Source organism: Geospiza fortis, unplaced genomic scaffold, assembly GCF_000277835.1.
Source record: "Geospiza fortis unplaced genomic scaffold, GeoFor_1.0 scaffold428, whole genome shotgun sequence".
Classification (NCBI taxonomy): Eukaryota; Metazoa; Chordata; class Aves; order Passeriformes; family Thraupidae; genus Geospiza; species Geospiza fortis.
Genome location: NW_005054409.1, coordinates 1,723,174 through 1,743,669, shown reverse-complemented (window position 1 = coordinate 1,743,669; position 20,496 = coordinate 1,723,174). Strand labels below are relative to the sequence as shown.

Sequence of the window (20,496 nt, the reverse complement as noted above, 5' to 3'; positions counted from 1 at the left end):
TCTTTACTTTTCCATTTCTGTTTAATCATGATCTCCTCATAGTCTTTGGGGCCAACAAGCTGTGGAAGAAGGTACCTTCAGTGCACCCTTTTTACACCTCTTTCTGAACCACATGAAATCTCCCAACTGCCAAGCTGAAAAACTGCAGTGCTTTAATCAAGCCTTGCTATTAATGAATTACCTCCTAGCTAGTGAGCTGTGCCTCTGTGATCTGTGCCTTGTTTAGAAAGAATGCACTGTGCAAACAAAGAACAGATGCATGTTTCAGTGAAGAATGTTCTTAGATGTAGGGATATCTGTCGTCATTCCTACCAGGAAGTGTTACTGAGGATGTTTTCTACAGGACAGCATCTACACACTCAAATCTGTGCCAGACACATGAGAGACTCTATGCAAAATATCCTTCCTGGCCCAAAGATGTTGCTGAGAAACAAAACCCAGTCTGATTCCAAGCCAGTTAAGATGACATACATCTTTCCCTCTTAAAAGATTTCCAGTGCCTAATTAGGATGAAATCTGCTTTGTTTTCCTCACCTATTCATTCCTTGTTAAAAAATCCTGGAGTGTTTTTCACTCAACAGAGGCATTGTGCAGAATTAGAAGTATTTAAATATATTTCTCATATTGCCTCTTCAAATAAAGGTTTTGCCCAAAAATATAATAATTCTCCCATCCAGAACTTACTTTCTGAATTTTTTCATGTCATCAAGAGCTGTACATCACTGACACTAAAAATATTAAAGATTTCTAAATAAAAGCAACTCACCTGCTTCCAATAGCAGATAAGCACATTTTTGCAAGTTATATGAATGTTGGAAAAATTGATCCCACTTAGGAAGATGGAAACAAATGACATAATTCGCTACATAAAAGCTATGATGTTATTTTATGTTCTTATCTATATCTGCTAATAAAACAGTCATAAATCTGCAGTTATTCCTCTCTTATGTGAAGCTGAAGGAGTTTGTCCTCCACTTGCACAATGGAATCCTCTCCTCCAGTAGGATTTCTCCAGGGAGCTGACAGAGTTGAGCTCTGCACTGGGGTTCCAAAGATTTCTGCCTTCTGCCCTGCTGCTCTTATAAATGTCACTGCTGCTGCACCTTCATTGCTGAAATGCTGCAAGCTGGAGCACAAAGCATCACTGCTTTAGGTCTTTTCTAATTATCCTTGCTTTTCCTTGATAACTCCTTCTACAAAATTCCTCTTGGGTAACTGCTTTACACAGGACTAATTCATTTCATGAAGTGCAAGGGAAGGAGAAGATTCCGAGGCTCAAAGGAGGCAAAGTTCATATTGTCACTCAGCCTCTTAGCTAGCAGCTGATGGGATGCAGGGACTCTTGTCTGTCCTCTCCCAAGGGATGAATGTAAAAGAGCTAAGCTACAACTCTGAAATAGACCTGCCAGAAATACCTGCTATAAAAATTGTAGGTTTCTCAGGTCTAAAACTGAGATATATAAAAGAATTTGCAGAGTGACTTACGACAGCCTGACATCATCTCCGGGAAAACCAATTTGCAAAAACTGTTATTTTTACTCTAAAACATAAGATCCTGCCTTCTTGTGATAAGCATCTTTCCTGCCTATAAACATCTTAATTTTATGATTATTATTGCATCATATTTTGTGAAAACATTACTTTTTGCAAGTGTTCCTACAGGATCTAGAACATGTTGATAAACATCTATAAACATCTATAAACATCTTAATTTTATGATTATTATTGCATCATATTTTGTGAAAACATTACTTTTTGCAAGTGTTCCTACAGGATCTAGAACATGTTGATAAATCATACGTTAAAATGCCGTAGTGATTTATTTGTAATCAGTGGGTATATTAATTACTGCCACCCAGTGGGCTCATTTATAGGCTTTGGCTCACCATACTATAATTTAATACATCATTGTTTGGTTAAATGATTTCATCCTTTCCATCTGAAAGAGGGTGATTTATTTTCCTCTATCAGCAGCCACTAAAAATGAATGTTTCAAGCTGTAAGCTTTGGTTAACTTAGAACATGTTGTCCTACAAAAATCTTTTGTTTCTTGTAGCGTGGGAACAGCCTTATGGAAGGCAATTATACTTGAGCTTCAAGCTAGGTCTGTGTGAGATTACCTGCTTTGCCTTGTGAACCTACCTGCAAAATCCAAGGAAAATAGTTTTCTCTATTTAAATGACAAATATTGTCTCAGAACTTCTATAAAAAATTGTTAAACATGTTATACACAAGGAATTCTTTCCTGAAAAGTGCTGGTGTTTCAGACCCTCAGGTAACTTGCACTGGGATGCTTGTGGCCTTTGAGCTATGCACTTGACAGGAGATGTCAAAGAAGCAGCTTGCACTTTGTCTTCCTGACCTCCAGCTCCATTGGTGCCAGCAGCAGCCAGAGGCTCTCAGCCCTCCTCAGGAGCTGGCCTGGAGAACACTGAAGTGAATAAACTGGCTCTTAAAGCTGGGCTGCCGTGTTAACAGCTCCTACAATCTATATAAGTGTTATGAATAATGAAATAAGATCCTGGCAGTGACAGCACATTATTGAGGAGCTGTTAAGTGCTGCATTATGATTTTGTTTTAATGCTGCTCCTGGATGAGGGAGCTTGCATGCCTGTGCATGAGGAGGAAGTGGGAGAGGAGCAAAGCTGCTTCATGTTCTTCTTGTTGACCTATATTTTGAATTTATCTACCTGTTTAATTTAGAGCATGTCACTTCCAGCAGGACTGGCCATTTGGGGGAGGATTATGCTGCTCTTAATTTTTGTGCTCTCAGAGGTCTTGTTGGACTGCAGAGTGTTACAACTAGGTGCCAACAGTGACAAAAAAAAAAGATAAAATAAACTTCTTACAGATTCCTCGGCTACCCAGTCCTAATTTGTGCAGTACAAGGAAGGTGTGGAGCTCTTGGGGCAAGTCCAGCAGAGGGGTATAAAGATGATAAGGGTACCGCATCATCTGTCTCATGTGGAAAGGCTGAGGGAGTTGGGCTTGCTCAGCCTTTGAAGACACAGCTGAGAGGGGACTTCATCAGTGTGTGTGGGTGTCTGAAGGGAGCCAGGCTCTTCTCAATGGCAATAAGACAAAGGCAAAGACAGAACTGAACATGTGAACAAGAGAAGCAACTTCTTTCATGTGCAGTGACCAAGCACTGGTAACTGCTTGAGAGGGTTTGGAGCCTCCCTCACTGGAGATATTCCAGAGCTGTCTGGATGAATCCTGTGCCATGTGCTGTGGGATGGCCCTGCTTGAGCAGGGGGATTGGATCAGAGGGTGGTCCCTTCCTACCTGAATTATTCTGCAATTCCACCATTCTGAAATCCTGCAAACCAAGGCTGTCCACCACTGTGGCTGACACAGCTGAGGTGGGGAGGAGCAGGAGAGGGCAGGGATGAGAACAAGCAGAGTCTTGACTCAGAAGAGAGTATAGGTGGCTGTAAATTATATTCTAACTCTGCCCTACAATAAGCAGAAATCTGGGGGAAAATGCCCTCCAAGTGCAGCACCTGAGGATGTTCAGATCACAATTTCAACCCTCCAGCTGGGGCTTCTGTGCCAATACCCAGTGTCCCTTTCACTGACCTTAGCCAGAGTCCTGCAAAATAACGTAACGCTCTGAAGGAATAAAGGTGAAAGAAGTTGGCCCCAGTGTTTTGAAGAAGGTAAATAAATCTACCGGAGGAAATCCTAAGTGTCTGGAGATTGGAGTGGAGGAAGGTATTACACCCTTATACGATATTGCTCAAACTCAAGCACAGTATGGGCACAGAGGCAGGGAAAGAGATTTATTCCAGCAATGACAGTGGAACCCTTCTATGGCCAAAGACACTGGGAAATAAAATCACCTTTATTGTTCATCAGTGGTAAAAAAAAATCCTTTTGCTTCCTGCCTGTAAAGCTTTTTGCCTTTGATGCTACAGCAAATGACCAATAAATCACATGGTAAATGCAATTTCCTCACAGATTTTTAATATTTCTTCATTCCCTGGGTAAGCCTCAGCTGGAGGAAAAACAAAACTCTGCAGATCTTACCAGTTAGAAGTGTTACAAAATTTATTTCACAGAATGTCCCAGATCCAGTTTGTACTTTTGTCATCTGTTCCCCAAACAAGATACAGGACCAAAGCAGCACGTGCTGGGGACCTCAGACCATACAAGAAATATCAGAAACTGGTAAAACTGAAGCAAAATAGAAGGTATTCAAAACTTCCTACAATACAGGGAGAAGAGAAAAAGACACAGTAAGAAATTGTTGAGGATTTCACTGTTATTTCTCCATCATCCTAAAATGAATCCTCTATTCAACTGCATTCCAGACTGATGCATTCCAAACTGTCATTTAATGACCCAACTGTTTAATTTTTCTTATATCATGGCAGCCAAGTTTCACCAAAAAATGCTGAGATTCAGGAGCAGACCTCTTTCTTTCAAGAGAAAATGTGAGAGGCAGAAGTGATGCATACTGGGAGAAATAATTAGGGAACTTATTCGTATTCAAGACAAAATAAAGTGAGGACATTGGTCATCTTAGATTCATAAATGTGGAGTGAAATAGAGTTCCATTATCTGAGCTCTCGTTCCAAGTTCAAAACTGAGACAGACACAAATGTCTTGATGTACCTGTTGACAGTTGAATTGTATTCTATAAGCTGTCAGGTGCCTGTGCTTGCCAGACGGAAGAAAAAATATCATATGTAGCTTTGGTAATAACATTTCTCTATTTCTTTCTTTGTTTGTTTTTCCCCAAAGCTCCATTCAACCCTCCCAATGATCCAGACAGTATGGTCAAATTTGATGCCTATGGGGATGGGATAGGACGATACAACGTGTTCAATTTCCAGTTCACTGGAGACAGATACTCCTACGTGAAGGTTGGTCAGTGGGCAGAAACTTTGTCACTGGAGGTAGACTCTATCCACTGGTCCAGGAGCTCTGTCCCTGTCTCCCAGTGCAGCGACCCCTGCGCTCCTAATGAGATGAAGAACATGCAACCAGGAGATGTCTGCTGCTGGATTTGTATTCCCTGTGAAACCTATGAGTACCTGGCTGATGAATTCACTTGTGCAGACTGCGGGCCTGGAAAATGGCCCACAGCTGACCTGACTGGCTGCTATGACCTACCAGAAGACTACATCAAGTGGGAAGATGCTTGGGCAATAGGTCCCGTTACCATTGCATGCCTGGGCTTTATTTGTACTTTCATGGTCATTGGAGTGTTCATCAAGCACAACAACACGCCCCTGGTCAAAGCCTCTGGCCGTGAACTGTGCTACATTTTGCTCTTTGGTGTCTTCCTGTCTTACAGCATGACTTTCTTCTTCATAGCCAAGCCCTCTCCAGCCATCTGCACCCTCCGCCGTTTGGGGCTGGGAAGTTCCTTTGCCGTCTGCTACTCCGCCCTCCTGACAAAAACGAACTGCATCGCCAGGATATTTGATGGCGTGAAGAACGGCGCTCAGAGGCCCAAGTTCATCAGCCCCAGCTCTCAGGTGTTCATCTGCCTGAGTCTCATCTTGGTACAGGTGGTGGTGGTGTCCGTGTGGCTGATCCTGGAGGCGCCGGGCACCAGGCGATACACGCTTCCCGAGAAGAGGGAGACTGTCATCCTGAAATGCAACGTCAAAGATTCCAGTATGTTAATGTCCTTGACATACGATGTCATCCTCGTGGTTTTATGCACTGTGTATGCCTTCAAAACCAGGAAATGTCCAGAGAACTTCAATGAAGCCAAGTTTATCGGTTTCACAATGTACACAACTTGCATCATTTGGCTGGCCTTTCTCCCCATATTTTATGTGACCTCCAGTGACTACAGAGTAAGTCTTTGGACATCTGTTTCCATAAATCATATGCAGCACTTTAGAGGACCATGTCAGCATACACTAAAGGCTTTTTCTCACTTCTTTTGGCCCCTGGATCCCTTGCAAACCAGTTCTCTTTCAATGTTACCAGATTTTGGCTCACCATACTATTATTTCAAAAATAGTACGTGCTGTCAGAGCTAGAAGGGATTAACACTCTTAGTCTAATTGCAATAGAGGCATAACATATGGATCAAGCATTCATTTGGGTTCATTACTATCTGAAGTCTCAGTCCTAACAGAAAAACCCAGTAAATGACCTAAAATCAGTCATCATGAGTAATTTTGGCAGAAATTGAGCTTAAAATAAAATCTGTACTAACCAGTCTCCTCTGCAAAAGAATCTGCTATTAAAACATAGTATTTCCTTCAAATAAAAAATATAAGGATCAAATTTCAAAATTTCCTATGAAAAAGGGTTGTTTAAAAAAAGTTCAACAACCATTCTATTTAAGTACAGAACTTTTTATTCTTTCTGCACTTTATAAAACACCTCACTGAGCAGCAAATATTGGTCAGCCTTCACTAGCAAACTTTAGAAACACTAAACTGTTTAAATTGTCAGATAGTGTTGCAAAGCTTCAAGTTCAATAAAATCGTATTTTTAAACAGAAGGAAATTGTCTCAGAAAAAGATTCAGATCTGCTCCACTGGAAATCTCACAGTTATTACGATGTGAGAAGTGACTGTGGGAGTTGGCCCTTGCAGCAGTTTGCAGAGAATTAGTTCAACTTTCTGCCCAGAAGAAAGGTAGATTACCTTAGGGGGATGTTATTGCCAATAGTGTGTACATGAAACAGCATATAAAACTGTGGAGTTAATAATGTCACTTAACATATTTTTGGTGTGGCCACCCTGGAATAATATATTTAGTACTATTTTACTCATCTGGAAATGTACTGAAATGTACTGAAAACCTCTAGAAAACAGGGATAAGTAACAAATGATGCAGTGAGACATGGAGAGTGACAGTAAAAGAGCTAAATATATTTAGTCTAGACAAGAGTAAACCCAGGGAGACGTGATCACAGACCATAAATAATTTCAAGGCAACAAAACGAGAGGAAGGGATTATTCAGTCTCAGGAGAAGTTAGAATAGCAAGTAATGGATTGAAGTTAATGAAGGAAAAGTTTAAGGAAGGCACTAGGGAACAGCTCTGGACACACAAAGCAATCAGGAAGACAGACACAGGAGGAGGGAAATATCAGTGCAGACAGTCACATGAGTGGGCAGCACAGACATTAATGGCCAAGAGGAGCATGACTTGATTGTTCAAGCAGAGTTTTGCGGCCTTATCTCCTGAGTGGAGTTTTCAAAACGACTTGTAGGCATTGAATTTATATACAAGGTTCCAAATAAACCAACTCAAGTACTACAAAAAGAGCAGAAAATGCTTTTAACATCTTTTTGATACTTTCATGACAAGTCTACACTTCTGGGGTTCCTTTTAAAAGCCCATATTTAAATTCCATGCAGTGTCACATGTTGACTGAATCAGCTTGTGCCATCCTAATGTAGCCCTAGTCTGGTAGCATCACAATAAACAGCCTTAGAAACAGCCCTACTCAGCCAGGAGTTATCTGCAAATTTGGTAAGGATACACTTGATCCCTTCATCTATGTAATTTATGGTGATATTGCATAACACTGGTCCAAATATGGACACCTGAAGGACATCACTTGTCACTGATGCCCATCAGGACTCCAAGCCATAGTCCTCTGAGTGTGACCATCCAACCAATATCTTATTCACCTAACATCAAATCCAAATCTGTCCAGTTTAGAGAGAATGGTGCTGGGGGGCACCTATCAAAGGCTTTACAGAATTCCAGATAAATGGCATCTGCAGCCCTTGGCAAAGCCATGCTGGCTGTCCCAAAACCCCTCCCTGTTCTCCATGTGCCTTAGCATAACTCATGGTCTAGTGGGATTCCCTCCACTCTGCCAGCACACCAGCCCAGTCTGTGAGGCCGGGTTACACACTGAACCACCAGAGTGACCTGGATTAAAAGGAACCCTCTGGGATGGAGCTATTTTTAACCCAAATCATTTAATTGATTGAGTGTGTAATTATGCCAGCACAGCTGAGCTGCTCCAGGCAGCACAAACACTAGGAAAAGCAGGGTGGGGGAAGAGGGCTTTGATAGTGAAAAAAATGTAACTCGAAACTAAGGAAAATAAAGGTAGCTTCATTTACTCTTGTTTTATAAGAAAACTCCTTTCTTATCTTACCTACACAGCACCCAGTTCAATATCCACCTGACCTGACAGCACAGGTCTGTGGACAAAATGCAGAGAGGTGAAGGAGAATGTGAAGCTAAGGCGTCCCTTTATCATGCAGGCTCTGTTGGATCTTCCATATTCACTCACCCTGTGAAAGCTGAGCACATTCCATGGTGCTTGCAACTTCCACAATGTGCAAAGAGCCATTATTAAATGACCACATTAATTATCCTAATTGATGACAAAACACCAGTTGTGCTCAGTATATATACAAAGCAACAATGTCCATTCCCTACTCTGTTTTCCAATTTGCACCAATTATTTCTGACAAGGAGATATGAGAAGCATTCCCATGGAAGAAGGCTAATCTCAAAGAACTGCTGGAGTATAACTAAGGAAAAATGAGCCATAGATGTATAATCGTTCAAATTAAGCAATAGAGTTTAAAGCAATTTAATTCAACATCTTAATTAAGGAATCTGCTCGGAAGAAAAGAATATAAACTGAAAATGAGGCAGTAAACTGGCAGCTAGTTATACTATTGAATAAAAAGGATAAAAGATAGACAGTGCCAGCAAAGCTACACTAACAAATACCCCAAGGCAACTATTCTTAAATCCTGCAGCCTTACAAACAATTCATTTCTGAGCCCAAAAAGTGATGTCTCAAAATCAGGACACCTTTCAGACCCAGTCTGAAAACAGTCACCAGATATTATCTTTACTCCAAATCACACCTATATTTCTGAAAGGCCTTACTCAAGTTCTCTGATTAGGACTGGAGCTGGAGACTAAACTGGTTTGCAGATGGATGCTTTGCATGAGACAACTGATGTAAACCCACATGATGTACACTCTGTGTGAGCTGGTTCCCACTGCAGCCAACATTGCTCAGATATTGCATGACAAGCACTACAGAGGGTTCTGTCATCAAGTTAGAGATCAGGGGCAGGAGAGAAAGAGAGCAGATCTTTCCTTTCTGTACTAAAGCAAGGGAGAACACAATCAATGACATTAAATCCTTGACATGCAGAAACACAGGGCACCACCACCTCATTCCCATTATAGTGGGATTGTGGATGATAAGGATGCAACAGAGGCTCACACCAGCCTGCTCCATTGCAAACCCCCAGGACTGTGCTTCATGCTGTTATGTAGTAATGTTTCTAATATTTGGCATTTCAGAGCTCTCCATACTGAAACCCAGTGCTTTGTGCCCACTCTCTCCTAGGTGCAAACCACCACCATGTGCATCTCTGTGAGTCTCAGTGGCTTTGTTGTGCTGGGCTGCCTGTTTGCACCCAAAGTGCACATCATCCTTTTCCAGCCCCAGAAGAACGTGGTCACTCACAGACTCCACCTCAACAGGTTCAGTGTCAGTGGGACCGGGACCACTTACTCCCAGTGTAAGTAACAAATCTGCCACCTTTCTGTGGGGCTGTGCTGGGTTTGGGTAAAGACAAGGGGGGCTCAACTATGTAATGTAGAATTTGCAGGGAAAGCCCCAAGGAAGGGGAGAGAATGATAAGGAGGACTCCATCTTATCAGAAGGCTAATTAATTTATTTATTATGCCGTATTTTAATTGCTTTATTATACTATATTATTCTATATTATATTCCTATATTACTTTACATCTAAACTGAATCTGCCAAGCACTCCACTGCACTCCTCTCGTGAGGGTCACCCGACAGTCCCGACACACACACACACTGATAGGCCCTGATAGGCCAAGGAAACAAAACTCCATCACTCTGGGTAAACAATCTCCATATTGCATTCTACTTTGGCACAAACACGGGCACAGCAAATGAGATAAGAATTGTTTTTCCTTTCTCTGAGTTCAGAGAATGTGAAACCCAGAAATATTCTTGGGAAGAATTGTGCCTTGCTTTTCTCTGTGAAGAGAAACGTGGCGACAATGTAACCCTGTGAAAGCATCATTTCCTCTGTGTCTGGAGAGGAAAACTCATCCCCCTGGCATGGGGGTCAGCTCAGAGCCTGCTCTGGAGCTCACTGAAGTCAGCAGAAAGTTTTCGCAGGCGCTGGCTCCAGCCTGATGCACACACCGAGCAGACCCCGTGTCCCGCTGTCGCTCTGGCAGTGTGACAGGAGCAGATTGCCTCGGAGAATTCCTGTCAGAGCAGCACACTGACAGGATCTGGGCCACAACACAGCGTGCTCTCAATGGCTCATCACCTGCATTATAAGGAAAGGCCCCAAGTCTGCAGAAAATGCATCCAAGAGATGCCATAAACTGCATCTGTATGCAGAGGGTGATCAATGGCCTTTGTCAGTGCCACAGCCTGGAGATGCAATCAGTGTTCTGTTGCAAGGACAGCTCATTTGCTCTGATTCCCTTCTTCCCTTCATCTTCACTCTCTTCATCACAAGCTGTGATTTTGTTTTGAGGCTGTCACTGCTTTTCTGGGTGAGTTTCTCAGAGAGTTTTATGGACTACAAAGGAAAAAAAAAAGGTCACCTGTATATTTGTTTGGGATTTTTTCTTTGTCTAGCTTAACTAACTTAACTCATCAAAGATGGTAGCACACAGCACCCCATCCACAGAGCTCTCTGGACAGCATGTCCATCCTGGAAATCCAATTGAAACTCACACTACAACTATAAAGAGGAGGGGAATAAGAAACAGAGGAAAGGGGGAGCACAGAGCAAGGCTTTTCCAGCAAGTCCACAATAACCTAGCCTGAGGTTTTTGAGTGTCACTTAAATTTCAAAATTGTCTCAAGCACTTCAGATTTCAGACAGAGCATGGCAGCAATTTGGCACCCTGCTGTGTATCACATTTGCAGGATTAGGAAGAGAAGGGATCCCAGCTATTCCTGGCTCTCCCATCCCAAAACACTCTGCAGGAATTCCCAGGGTCCCCTAACAAGAGATCAACCATCTGGCTCTATACGTCCCCAGTGTCATCAGCCAGAACTGCATCCGGTCCTGACACCAGAGAGCAAACACTCCTTGCTATTTTGGAGAATTTAATGAGATGGCACTATGTGCCTGAAGTGCTGAACACTCCCAAAAGACCAATCATTTCCCAAAAACTCTTACAAGTGTGGTCCCTTGGTGAAATGGGAAGCCCAATGAGATTCTTTTCATTCCTTATCAATTTTGTGTAAGTGGTCTTTCCAAGTTTTTTAACACTCTCATGCTATGGAATGAGCTTAGTCAGAAATAATTTTGATTCATAAATACTTTCTACTGGATTCTGGATTGCATTTTGGAATTTGATACTTTTATTTTAACGGCTGAATAACACATGTGTGTAAACATGAGAGGCAAGTGAGAGACATCCTCAGTGCACATCTTCACATTAAAACCTGCATTATCAGGCTTGTGAACAGCTTGAGAACATTAAGAAAAGCATAAAAATCCAGACTTGCAATCTCTTACAACTTCATTGTCTGGAAAGGTTGCTGCAGTTATTTACTTTTACTGCTTCCACCTAATTGAATCAGGGCTGCTCACCTTGTTGGGTTTTCAGACCATGGGAAGACATGGAAGTAGGGCTAAAAGGTCCATCACACACGAAGGAAACAGCCCTATAGTTTCCATCTAGGACAATTATTTGGGAAAATAACACTGTCTATCACAGTGACAGTATTTTCAAGATGAAAAATCTTCCCTTATTCCCTTCCATTAATTTAAAATTATTTAAAATAAATGGCCATCATTTTTCTTAACTATTTAGTCCTTTATAAAACTCCAAAAAGGTTTCTATCCAAATTGGTTCTAATCTTTTTCTAAAATATTCCTCTCATCATTCCTTGGGACAGTCAACTTGTTTTCGTTTTGGTCTTGATGGCATTTTTCATCATTCAGAAACTTCTTAATATCAAACTCATCAGAATTAGCTCTAGGGCAGTCTAGAAACTTTGAAAAGCCATCTCTTAAACATTATCAGAGCTCTAGAGGTCAGTGCTTTTCCTATCTCCACAGATTGCCACCTCCATTGCATCTCAGGGCTGCCACCACCTCTTCACTCCACTGATCATGAATGCCATGAGCACAGTGGCTCTTGAACAGCAGGTGACACACAGACAGTTTTTAACACAGCTTCCTGAACCATGAAATCTGGTCACTCTGAGAAAAGGTGACACTCATGGTGCTTTTGGGTAGTCACTAAATGTTAGTGTCAAGCTTTGTTCATTTTGATAGCTGAAATTCTGATCTAAAAAAAAAATAAAAATATAGATTTAAGCCAAATAGAGGCAGGTTAAGAGTGTGCTTGGGTATATGACATGTTTTGAAATGCATATATTTGTACACACTGTTTTGGTTCTGAGAATTCCCATTTGGCAGTGTGCTGCATAAGTTCTGCTACCCCAGTAGTGCCTCTCCCGTTGGGATGTTCCCCTGTTTTCCTCTCTTATGGGCTTCAGCATCCATAAAACTTCATGGAGAACTCACCTTCCTGAATTCATAAGCACCTTCATGATTCAGACTAAGCTTTTACACCCAGATGTCATTTATCCAAGTTAGGTCCACGTGGAGAGCTGCCCCCAGAGCTGAGCTCCTCCAGGTGGCCTGCACAGGGGTCACAAGGAGAATTGAACATACTGTTTATAGCCAGACTGGCAATTTTATTCCCTCTGAATTTATTTTCCTGGGCCTGGCTCCAAACTAGCCCTGACATAACAGAGATTAACTCACAGTTGTCCTGCTGTGAGCATGAGTAGAGGAGACAATGCTCTCAGGCACATGGTGTGGTTCCTGGGGTTGCTCAGTGCACAGAGGGGAATTGGACTCAGTGACCCTTGTGGGTCCCTTCCAAGACAGAAGATTCTCTGGCTCTATGGCTCCAAGTGGCACACAGGCAGCAAATTCAGATCTGCCTGTTCTTGGCTGTGTAGGCAAAGCTGCAAGGTCACCACGGCAGTGCTGGGCTCTTACATTGTACCTCTGGTTCTTTTCCTTGGATTGTCTAAGCAAAATGAGGGACAGCCAGGAAAAGAGAGATCAAAAGCATGAACTTGAGCCAAAGCAACTTCTGCTGATGTCACACTTTTGTCCTTGGTCTCAACACAGAATGAAGGTGAAGTGTCTCTTGCATATGCAGCAGTATTCCAGGAAAGCCCTTGGTGGCTGCTATCAGACACAGAGTGGAGCTCAGAACCCTGCAGGGCCAGTGATTAACACTGCTGAGGTCTGTAATGAAAAGCAAGGTCTTTTGTTCTGTCTCAGGAGAGCTGGATGCTCAGTGTGAGCACTTTACTCCACCCAGCAGAGTTAATAACTGCATCCCAGCACTGCAAGAGAGCTACATGCTGTGCAGGAAGCCTGGAAACTTAAAAGGCAAGGGCACTCATTTCTCGCCTACCACCATATATTTCTGTCCAATTTTGATATCCTCCTGACCCAGTTACCATAGTATTTGAGCTATTCATGCTTGTCAGTGTGTTGGACTTCAAAAAAAAAGCCTGAAGCTAAAAAATTTCAGGTTAAGTGACTGATATTCATGGAAACAAAATGCTTTTGCCTGTAGCCAAACCGCAGTAGAACAGGGATTTGAATCAGGTTTCCTGAGCCGAACTGATTTTTTCTATTTTCTAACAAAAAGTAGAAAGTAAAAATAACAATTAAAAAAAAAAAAGTTTAGGTCATTGTGCTGCCACATTATACCCAGTTTAAAACATAATACAAAACCAGAATACAAAATACAAATTAATTTTTAGAAATCACAGACATGATGCCCTGTGGTCTTTTACATACAACAGCTCCTCCACACCTGTGACTCACAACACACATCCATGTTGTGAGAGATCAAATTCCATTGACCTAATCCAGAAGAGGGGCTCATTTTTGGGTCTCCTGTTTCAGGAAGATGTCCTGCCCTCTGAGTAGTAGATTAGTCCCCTAAATTAGCTATTAGCAGATGCCTCTAAATTTCTTTTGTTACAGCATTTCTGTTTTCCATTAAATATTTATTCAGTCAATGAAAGAATGAAAAATACCAGCTGATTTGAAGAAAAAATATTTTTTCTAAAAATTATACTGGGCATCTTTACAGAACCAACTGAGAGTGCAGCCAGCAGCAGATGTGGAAGATTGAGCATGCCCTTGTCAGCTGCATAAATTGCTTTTTACGCTGGATGATTGAGTTTACTAAGTCATTGCTTGCCATGTGTTTTCTGTGATGAAGGCATCGCATTTCTCTGGGTCGCTGTTACCATTAACCTAAGGTATCTTTCAAAAAGCAGCTTTATGGTGCCCAGAGCAGAGATGTCACAGAGTATCTGAAAACACATCCTGATGCCCAATGGATAATTTTGACAAAGATGGGCAAAACAATTTGCTTTTAAATTAAAATCCGCAGACTTAAGCAGAATAGGGTAATATATTCTCTGCTCAAAATACAGATACATTTGGAAACAGATTGTTGTACTCAGATTTAATTGTCACCTAATAAGACTAAAGCAATGAAAAACTGATGTATAAAATGTTTTACCATGTAAACAAGTCTATCAGAATCTGGTCCTCACCTCTGGATGCATACTGAATCCTGATCCAGAGCTCCTAGAAGTGAATTATAGGCAGAAATTATTCTGGGATTAGCTGAGAAATAATCTTGCTTTTAAATTCAGTAATTAAAAAATTTTGTTACCCAGAATGTTCTTAGAATTCCTATTTTTATTAATTAAAAGGTGATTGACACAGAAATCTAATATGGTAGATTATCCCCCGGATTTAAAACTACATATATTTTCTTCATGAATGTCCACTCCAATTATGTGAAAGCTCAAAGGATCAGAACTTAGCATTTCTTGCCAATAAAACACAAAAAATCCAAAGGTTCACTTTTCTCTACGGAGGTATTTTGATACCATTATAGCTGTATTAATTCACACTACCATGCAAAGTGCTACAAAGTGAGACCCAGTGGCACAGAATCATTGGGGGAAAAAAAATTCATGTATTTTATTCCAACACTTCTTGGAGAAGTGTAATCACCCTCTGTGCTCCCAGTGAGCAGCAAAGTGAAATCAGATTTCTTCAGAGGATACTTCAGCCTGAGGTCTGAGTTGCCATGTAGAGATGCAAGCAGCACTTCCATCAGCTCTGCTGCTGACACATGACAAATTTTCATTTGGCACCTTGGTTAAACAGGGTGAGGTGGTCCAGACCAGCAGAAATTCTAATCCTGTGTGTTGCCCCTTTTTGCTGTGCTGAAATCAGCTGATTTTGCCCTCTCTTTCTCTTCCAGCATCTGCCAGTATGTACGTGCCAACCGTGTGCAATGGGAGGGAAGTTCTGGACTCCACCACTTCGTCTCTGTGATTGTGGCTCGTGGTTCAGTTCTTGAGTTTTTAGACTGTTAGGGAAAATTTTGCACATGTTGTGCACTCCAGAGAACACCAGAAAACAAAAGACATCCAAGCAAAATTAGTACCTTTTTTTAGAAACAGTGTAATAAATTATTTTTGAGGATTGTACAGTATATAGTGACGTTCTGGAACTTTTTAGACTGATTTTAGCCCTTCTGTTGTTAACGGTTGTAAGGGACATGTAAATAACCATGGTTCACAATGTGCATAGTCCTGCAGTGAGGGGGTGATTGTTGCAAGCACAGTTGCAATGTTAGGTGACTTCTTTCCTACGAATTTTTTTTGTAGCTCCTTGTTGTAATTAACTTAGACTGCATTTCTATGTTGTATATTACAGTTACCTTACGTGTAACAGGTTGGTTTTCTCAGCACAAAACAGCAGTATTAATGTAAAGGCACCAATAATAAAAAGATAAAAGTTTTTCAGCATGGTTTCATTTTTGTTTTTTACTCCTTCAAGGTCATTACATTTTTCTAGAGAGGACGGTAGGTAAAAAGCATAAAAATTCTGGAGCGTGTGTACACAGGCATTTGTGTGTTGGTGGGTGCCTGTGTTACAAAATCCATATCACAATATATGTGCTTATGATTAATGCTTTTTCAAAGTCACATAGAAATTCCCTCTTCTTAAAAAACTCCTACATTATTAAAACTCCTCAATTTCTTTTCTGTTATTAAAATAGAGGGTAATTTTCAAAAGTGAAAATGTCTAATTTCATCTTAATGAGATACTAGGAAAAAATTTTTGACTCCTGGTTCACTCATTTGGCACAAATAAATGCTGTCATGCACAGAATAGATTGGTAGCATATAAAAACAAAGAGAATTTAGATTAGGTTGGAAGAAAATCTGTCAGAAAATTAGCTAAGACTGTTTAATATCTCCAGCCAAAACAAAGCTGGTTCAGCTTGTCTGCATCAACAGTGCTGTGAAAGGTAATTGGAGCACCACAGAGACCAGAAAGTCAAAAAAGAGAAATGCAGGAGACATTTACACACCTCTCTGGGGTGACCTTTACGTTGAAACCAAATGCTTCAAGACATACATACCACCTACTTAGACAATTGTAAAATACCTTAAAAGTCTGGCTTTTGAAACTGCACTCTTAAAGCTGCCCTCACTCTGTTGAAACAATCTGAAACCCTCCCTTCTGCCAGGTCTAAAAAGTCATTAAGGAAACAAACACACCTTTGATTAATGTGTCTGAGCATATTTACCTAAGGGTTTGTTCCCGTTGATCTCATTCCAGCTGAGGTCAATAGCAAAATTCTCATTGACTTCAAAGGCAACAACAGCGAGGCTTGAAAGTCAGAGACCATGGATACACGGTGTGGGATGCACATGTTCTCTGGAGCCCAATTCTCCTGCACTTGCAGATGTTTCCACACATTTCTGGAAAGCTGCAAGTCCTTCAGGGCTGAACTGGCAAAGGAAGTAGCTGCTACTCGGAATGCAAAAATTAAAGATGCAGGTTCTTAAAATTCCTAATTATAAACGGATGCTTGTATTTTCTAAACATCCACATGTCCACCAGCAAAGACCACTTGATGTCAACACTTCCATGACAGAGGCAGCCATTTAAGCCTCTGCATCATGGAGCTGTCCAGAGCAGGAATCCCTGTGACTTTCCCCAAAATGGGCATAGATCAGCCCACCCTACCTGCAGAGCTCTGCATTCAGCTTCTTCCTCTCCACAATCTCTGGCATGCCTGATGTTTCAGGCTTGTTTGTCACCTCATGCAGGGCCCAGGGTCAAGTTTTGACAGGCTGGGAGTCTTCCTTTCCAATCCAGACCTCTTAAAGCACCTCAGGCTGGGCAGCTACATTCATTTGACTTTGGTGTGCTCTTTTGTGGACTAAAAGGCTGGTCACCTGTGACAAAAAGTCAGAATATCTGACCATAATTCTGATGTCTTTATGGAGCTCTTAAAAATGCCCAGGCCAATGAAAGTTTCTTCTCAATTTTTATGGAAAGCCACAACCAGGGTCAAATGCACCTCATCTAACACTCACTGTTTACAAGGACTAAGTAAATAGCTACATCTGAGATTGTCAGCCCCTCTCCCTTTGTACTCAGTGGAAGGAAGTAGGGATAATTCCCCTGGCTTCTCTCAGGCAGACACTCCAGGCAGGGATGAAACTCTCCAAATAATGGCGAGCACAGCTTGCTCAGATCACAGAGTTTGCACTGAAAATTAAGGCATTGTGTCAGATGAATTCCAGCCCCAGAATCGAAATTGACATTACTGAAGTTAATTTATAGCAGGTGAGGATCTCACTGTGCTGGAGTTTTCATTCATTTTGATTGCACTACTGAGAAAATGACCCAGTGTCTGTGTCTAAACACCTGCTATGAATACTTAGTTGGCTTGAAAGCCACTTGCACGTGGAGTTCTCATACAAAAAAACCCCAACAACCAAAACATGCAGAGCTCTGGACTTCCATGCCCACTGAATGTTCCTGACATTCTTATCTTTTATTTGGCTTTGTCTTGAAAGCCTTTTAGTACTTTCCATTAGAAGTCTAAGGATGCAGATTGTTTGGTATTGCCTGATGAAATAATCCAGTTTCAAAACACAGCAGGACAGAAAAGGAAAATGACAAAGCAGAGGTTTTCCACAACATACAGGCATGGAAACCTTTTAAGAAAGGGAATTTTATTTTTTTTTTCCTTTGCTGTTGTCTCACATCACTATTTTAGTTTTTCTATTTATAACAGCTTATAGTTTTTGTACCCATTTATGTAAAACTTGAATTTAGAGTACAAACCTCTTCCAGTATCTTTATTTTACCATCATTTTTAAAGATTTGAGCAATTCACCTCAAAGCAGAAGGGGTCCTATCACAGTTCCTCCCAAGTACCCTGACTGTGAGCCTTGAGAGTAATCACACTGCTCTGAGCCCTGCACACTAGGGAGCAAAATGCTGAAATCAGAGGAAATGCTGTGAATGAGAGCAAGGCTTAACCCAGCATCTACAATGCCCAACTGGAGGCTGAAGAAAACTTCAGTTTTTTACTCAGAAGTCGTAAGTTCCAAGTACCTCAGCTCTCTGATAAAAATCACAATTGCAGAAAGGTTTGTGAACAACTGATCACATTTTATTTAATAGCAGAATAGAAAAATAAGACCAAAAAGTTTATTGCAGACCAATCTGAAACAAACAAGGTTTGTGGTGGTTTTTGTCTTTGTTCATGGGTTTGGGTGTGTTTTTTGGTGGTTTGGTTTGGTTTTTCTAGAAGAGTTGTTTGGTTTTTAAATCTTCAGTGAATTTTGAAAGCAAGACCAAAGTCTACTGCGAAAAACCAAAATATTTTATTTTTTCTTCCAGCAATTGTTTTTCCTTAATTAATTGAACACAGATGGTTTCACTCGTAGCCAAACCAATTTAAAAATGAATTGTCTTTTCAAATTGAAAAATTGAAAGCTATTTAAAATATATGTCCCTCCGGAATGAAACAAATTCTGGAAATCAGAAAAAATATGTCCAAAATACCCTGACCACACCCAAAAATTTCAGCTCTAAGGACATTTCCACTGTAATCTTTCACCCAATTAGCACAATTAGAGCAAGGGAGACCAAAGCAAACCCTTAACTCATCACCACATATAGTCTGAAGTCCATAGTGTCATTGCCTACTCATCAATGCCGGCAGTCTGCAAGACAAAGGAAAGAAGCTGTTTATCCAGAGCCACCTCAAAGCTTCTCAGCAACACAAACACAGGCAAAACTGAGCTTTCTTGCTGCAAGAAGAGAAGGCCAGGGCCAGGCTGGGCTGGCTCTGCAAGAGGAAAAGGATGGGGTAGCAAATACACATCACGAAACACTGCTGTGGCTCACAGTACATGGACCTTAGAGAATTCCTGATGAGCTCCTACTCCACAGATCCTGAGGAACAACCAAAACACGATGGCAGTCTATGATCACCTCTGTTCTTGTGTCTCCCTTGCTCCTGATGCAGGAATTCAGTGTGGGCACTCCCAGCCAGGTGACTGGGGATGTCACTGCACACTGTGACACACACTGCATATTCTAGGATGAGCTGACTTCCTTTTATTTCTATTCCTCTCCCCTTACATCTTACCAAAGCAGCACAGTTCCCAAGTCTTCAACAGGAAAGAAAAACAAGGGAATTCAGTGAATGGAGCACACAAGGGGAAATACTAAGAGAGAACACCGCCAAAGATAAGCAGAACATCACAAGAGTTCTCTTGAGGTTATCACTGAGAAGAGAAGGCTCTGGGGACCCCTCATTGCAGCCTTCCAGTACCCAATGGGGGGGACTTATAAAAAAGTTACTTTTTATATGGGCAGGCAGTAACAGAACAAGAGTGAATGGTTTTAAACCAAAACAAGGGATGTTTAAATTACATTCTAGGAGAAAACACTCTGAGGATGGTGAGGGACTGGAACGTGCTTCCTAGAGAGTTGTCAAATATTATCTAGAATGGCTATTTAAAGCCTCCATGCCTCATGATATGGACCAACCAGCAGCATTCCTTGCTGAGGAGGAAATCCCCACTGGTGTGCCAGCATGAATTGTAGCTCCTTCTACATTACATTGAAACATCTGTGTTGGTCACTGCTGGAGAAGAATCAACAACCACTGGCTCCTAAATGGTGACATCTGCTGCTATCAAATTATAATTAAGTACCCTGATTTCACAGGTACTACTGGTTCTGGAAGGACAAAACCTGAAAACTTTCCCCTCTACTATCAAAGAATTCCAGAACCTATTTTTCAAAAGCAAATAGTAAAATCCTTTCTTTGAACAAAGATTATAGATCACTGAAGCTACTCAGTAATTTCCTTCTGTGGCTCTAAGACATAGTTTTCCCCAAACCTTAATCAATTGTATTCAGTATTACAAACACCAACTAACACAGTCAGAGCCAAGCCAGAACACATTCATTGTGCATTTCCCCCCTAGCAAGCACTGTCAAAGCTGAGACAATGACGTTCTGCTAATGTGCCAATAATTTATACAGACACCACTAAAATGTGCTTAATCCTCAAAGAGATTCAGTTGCTTGACTCCAGATTTCAAAGAAAAGCATGCAAATGCAGCAATAAA

The 20,496-nt window shown here is 41.3% G+C and overlaps 1 protein-coding gene across 3 annotated transcripts in view; it reads left to right on the top strand.

The window, feature by feature from the left end:
• GRM3 (glutamate metabotropic receptor 3) overlaps window positions 1–15,849 on the top strand; it is a 104,970-nt gene extending 89,121 nt beyond the window's left edge. For all 3 annotated transcript variants that reach the window (XM_005426292.2, XM_031061319.1, XM_031061318.1), the window contains 3 exons: window positions 4,747–5,813; window positions 9,313–9,487; window positions 15,300–15,849. In XM_005426292.2, the coding sequence (XP_005426349.1) occupies window positions 4,747–5,813; window positions 9,313–9,487; window positions 15,300–15,373 (1,316 nt within the window). In that variant the 3' untranslated portion in view covers window positions 15,374–15,849. The remainder of the gene's footprint in view (window positions 1–4,746; window positions 5,814–9,312; window positions 9,488–15,299) is intronic.
• Window positions 15,850–20,496: the final 4,647 nt, after the last annotated feature.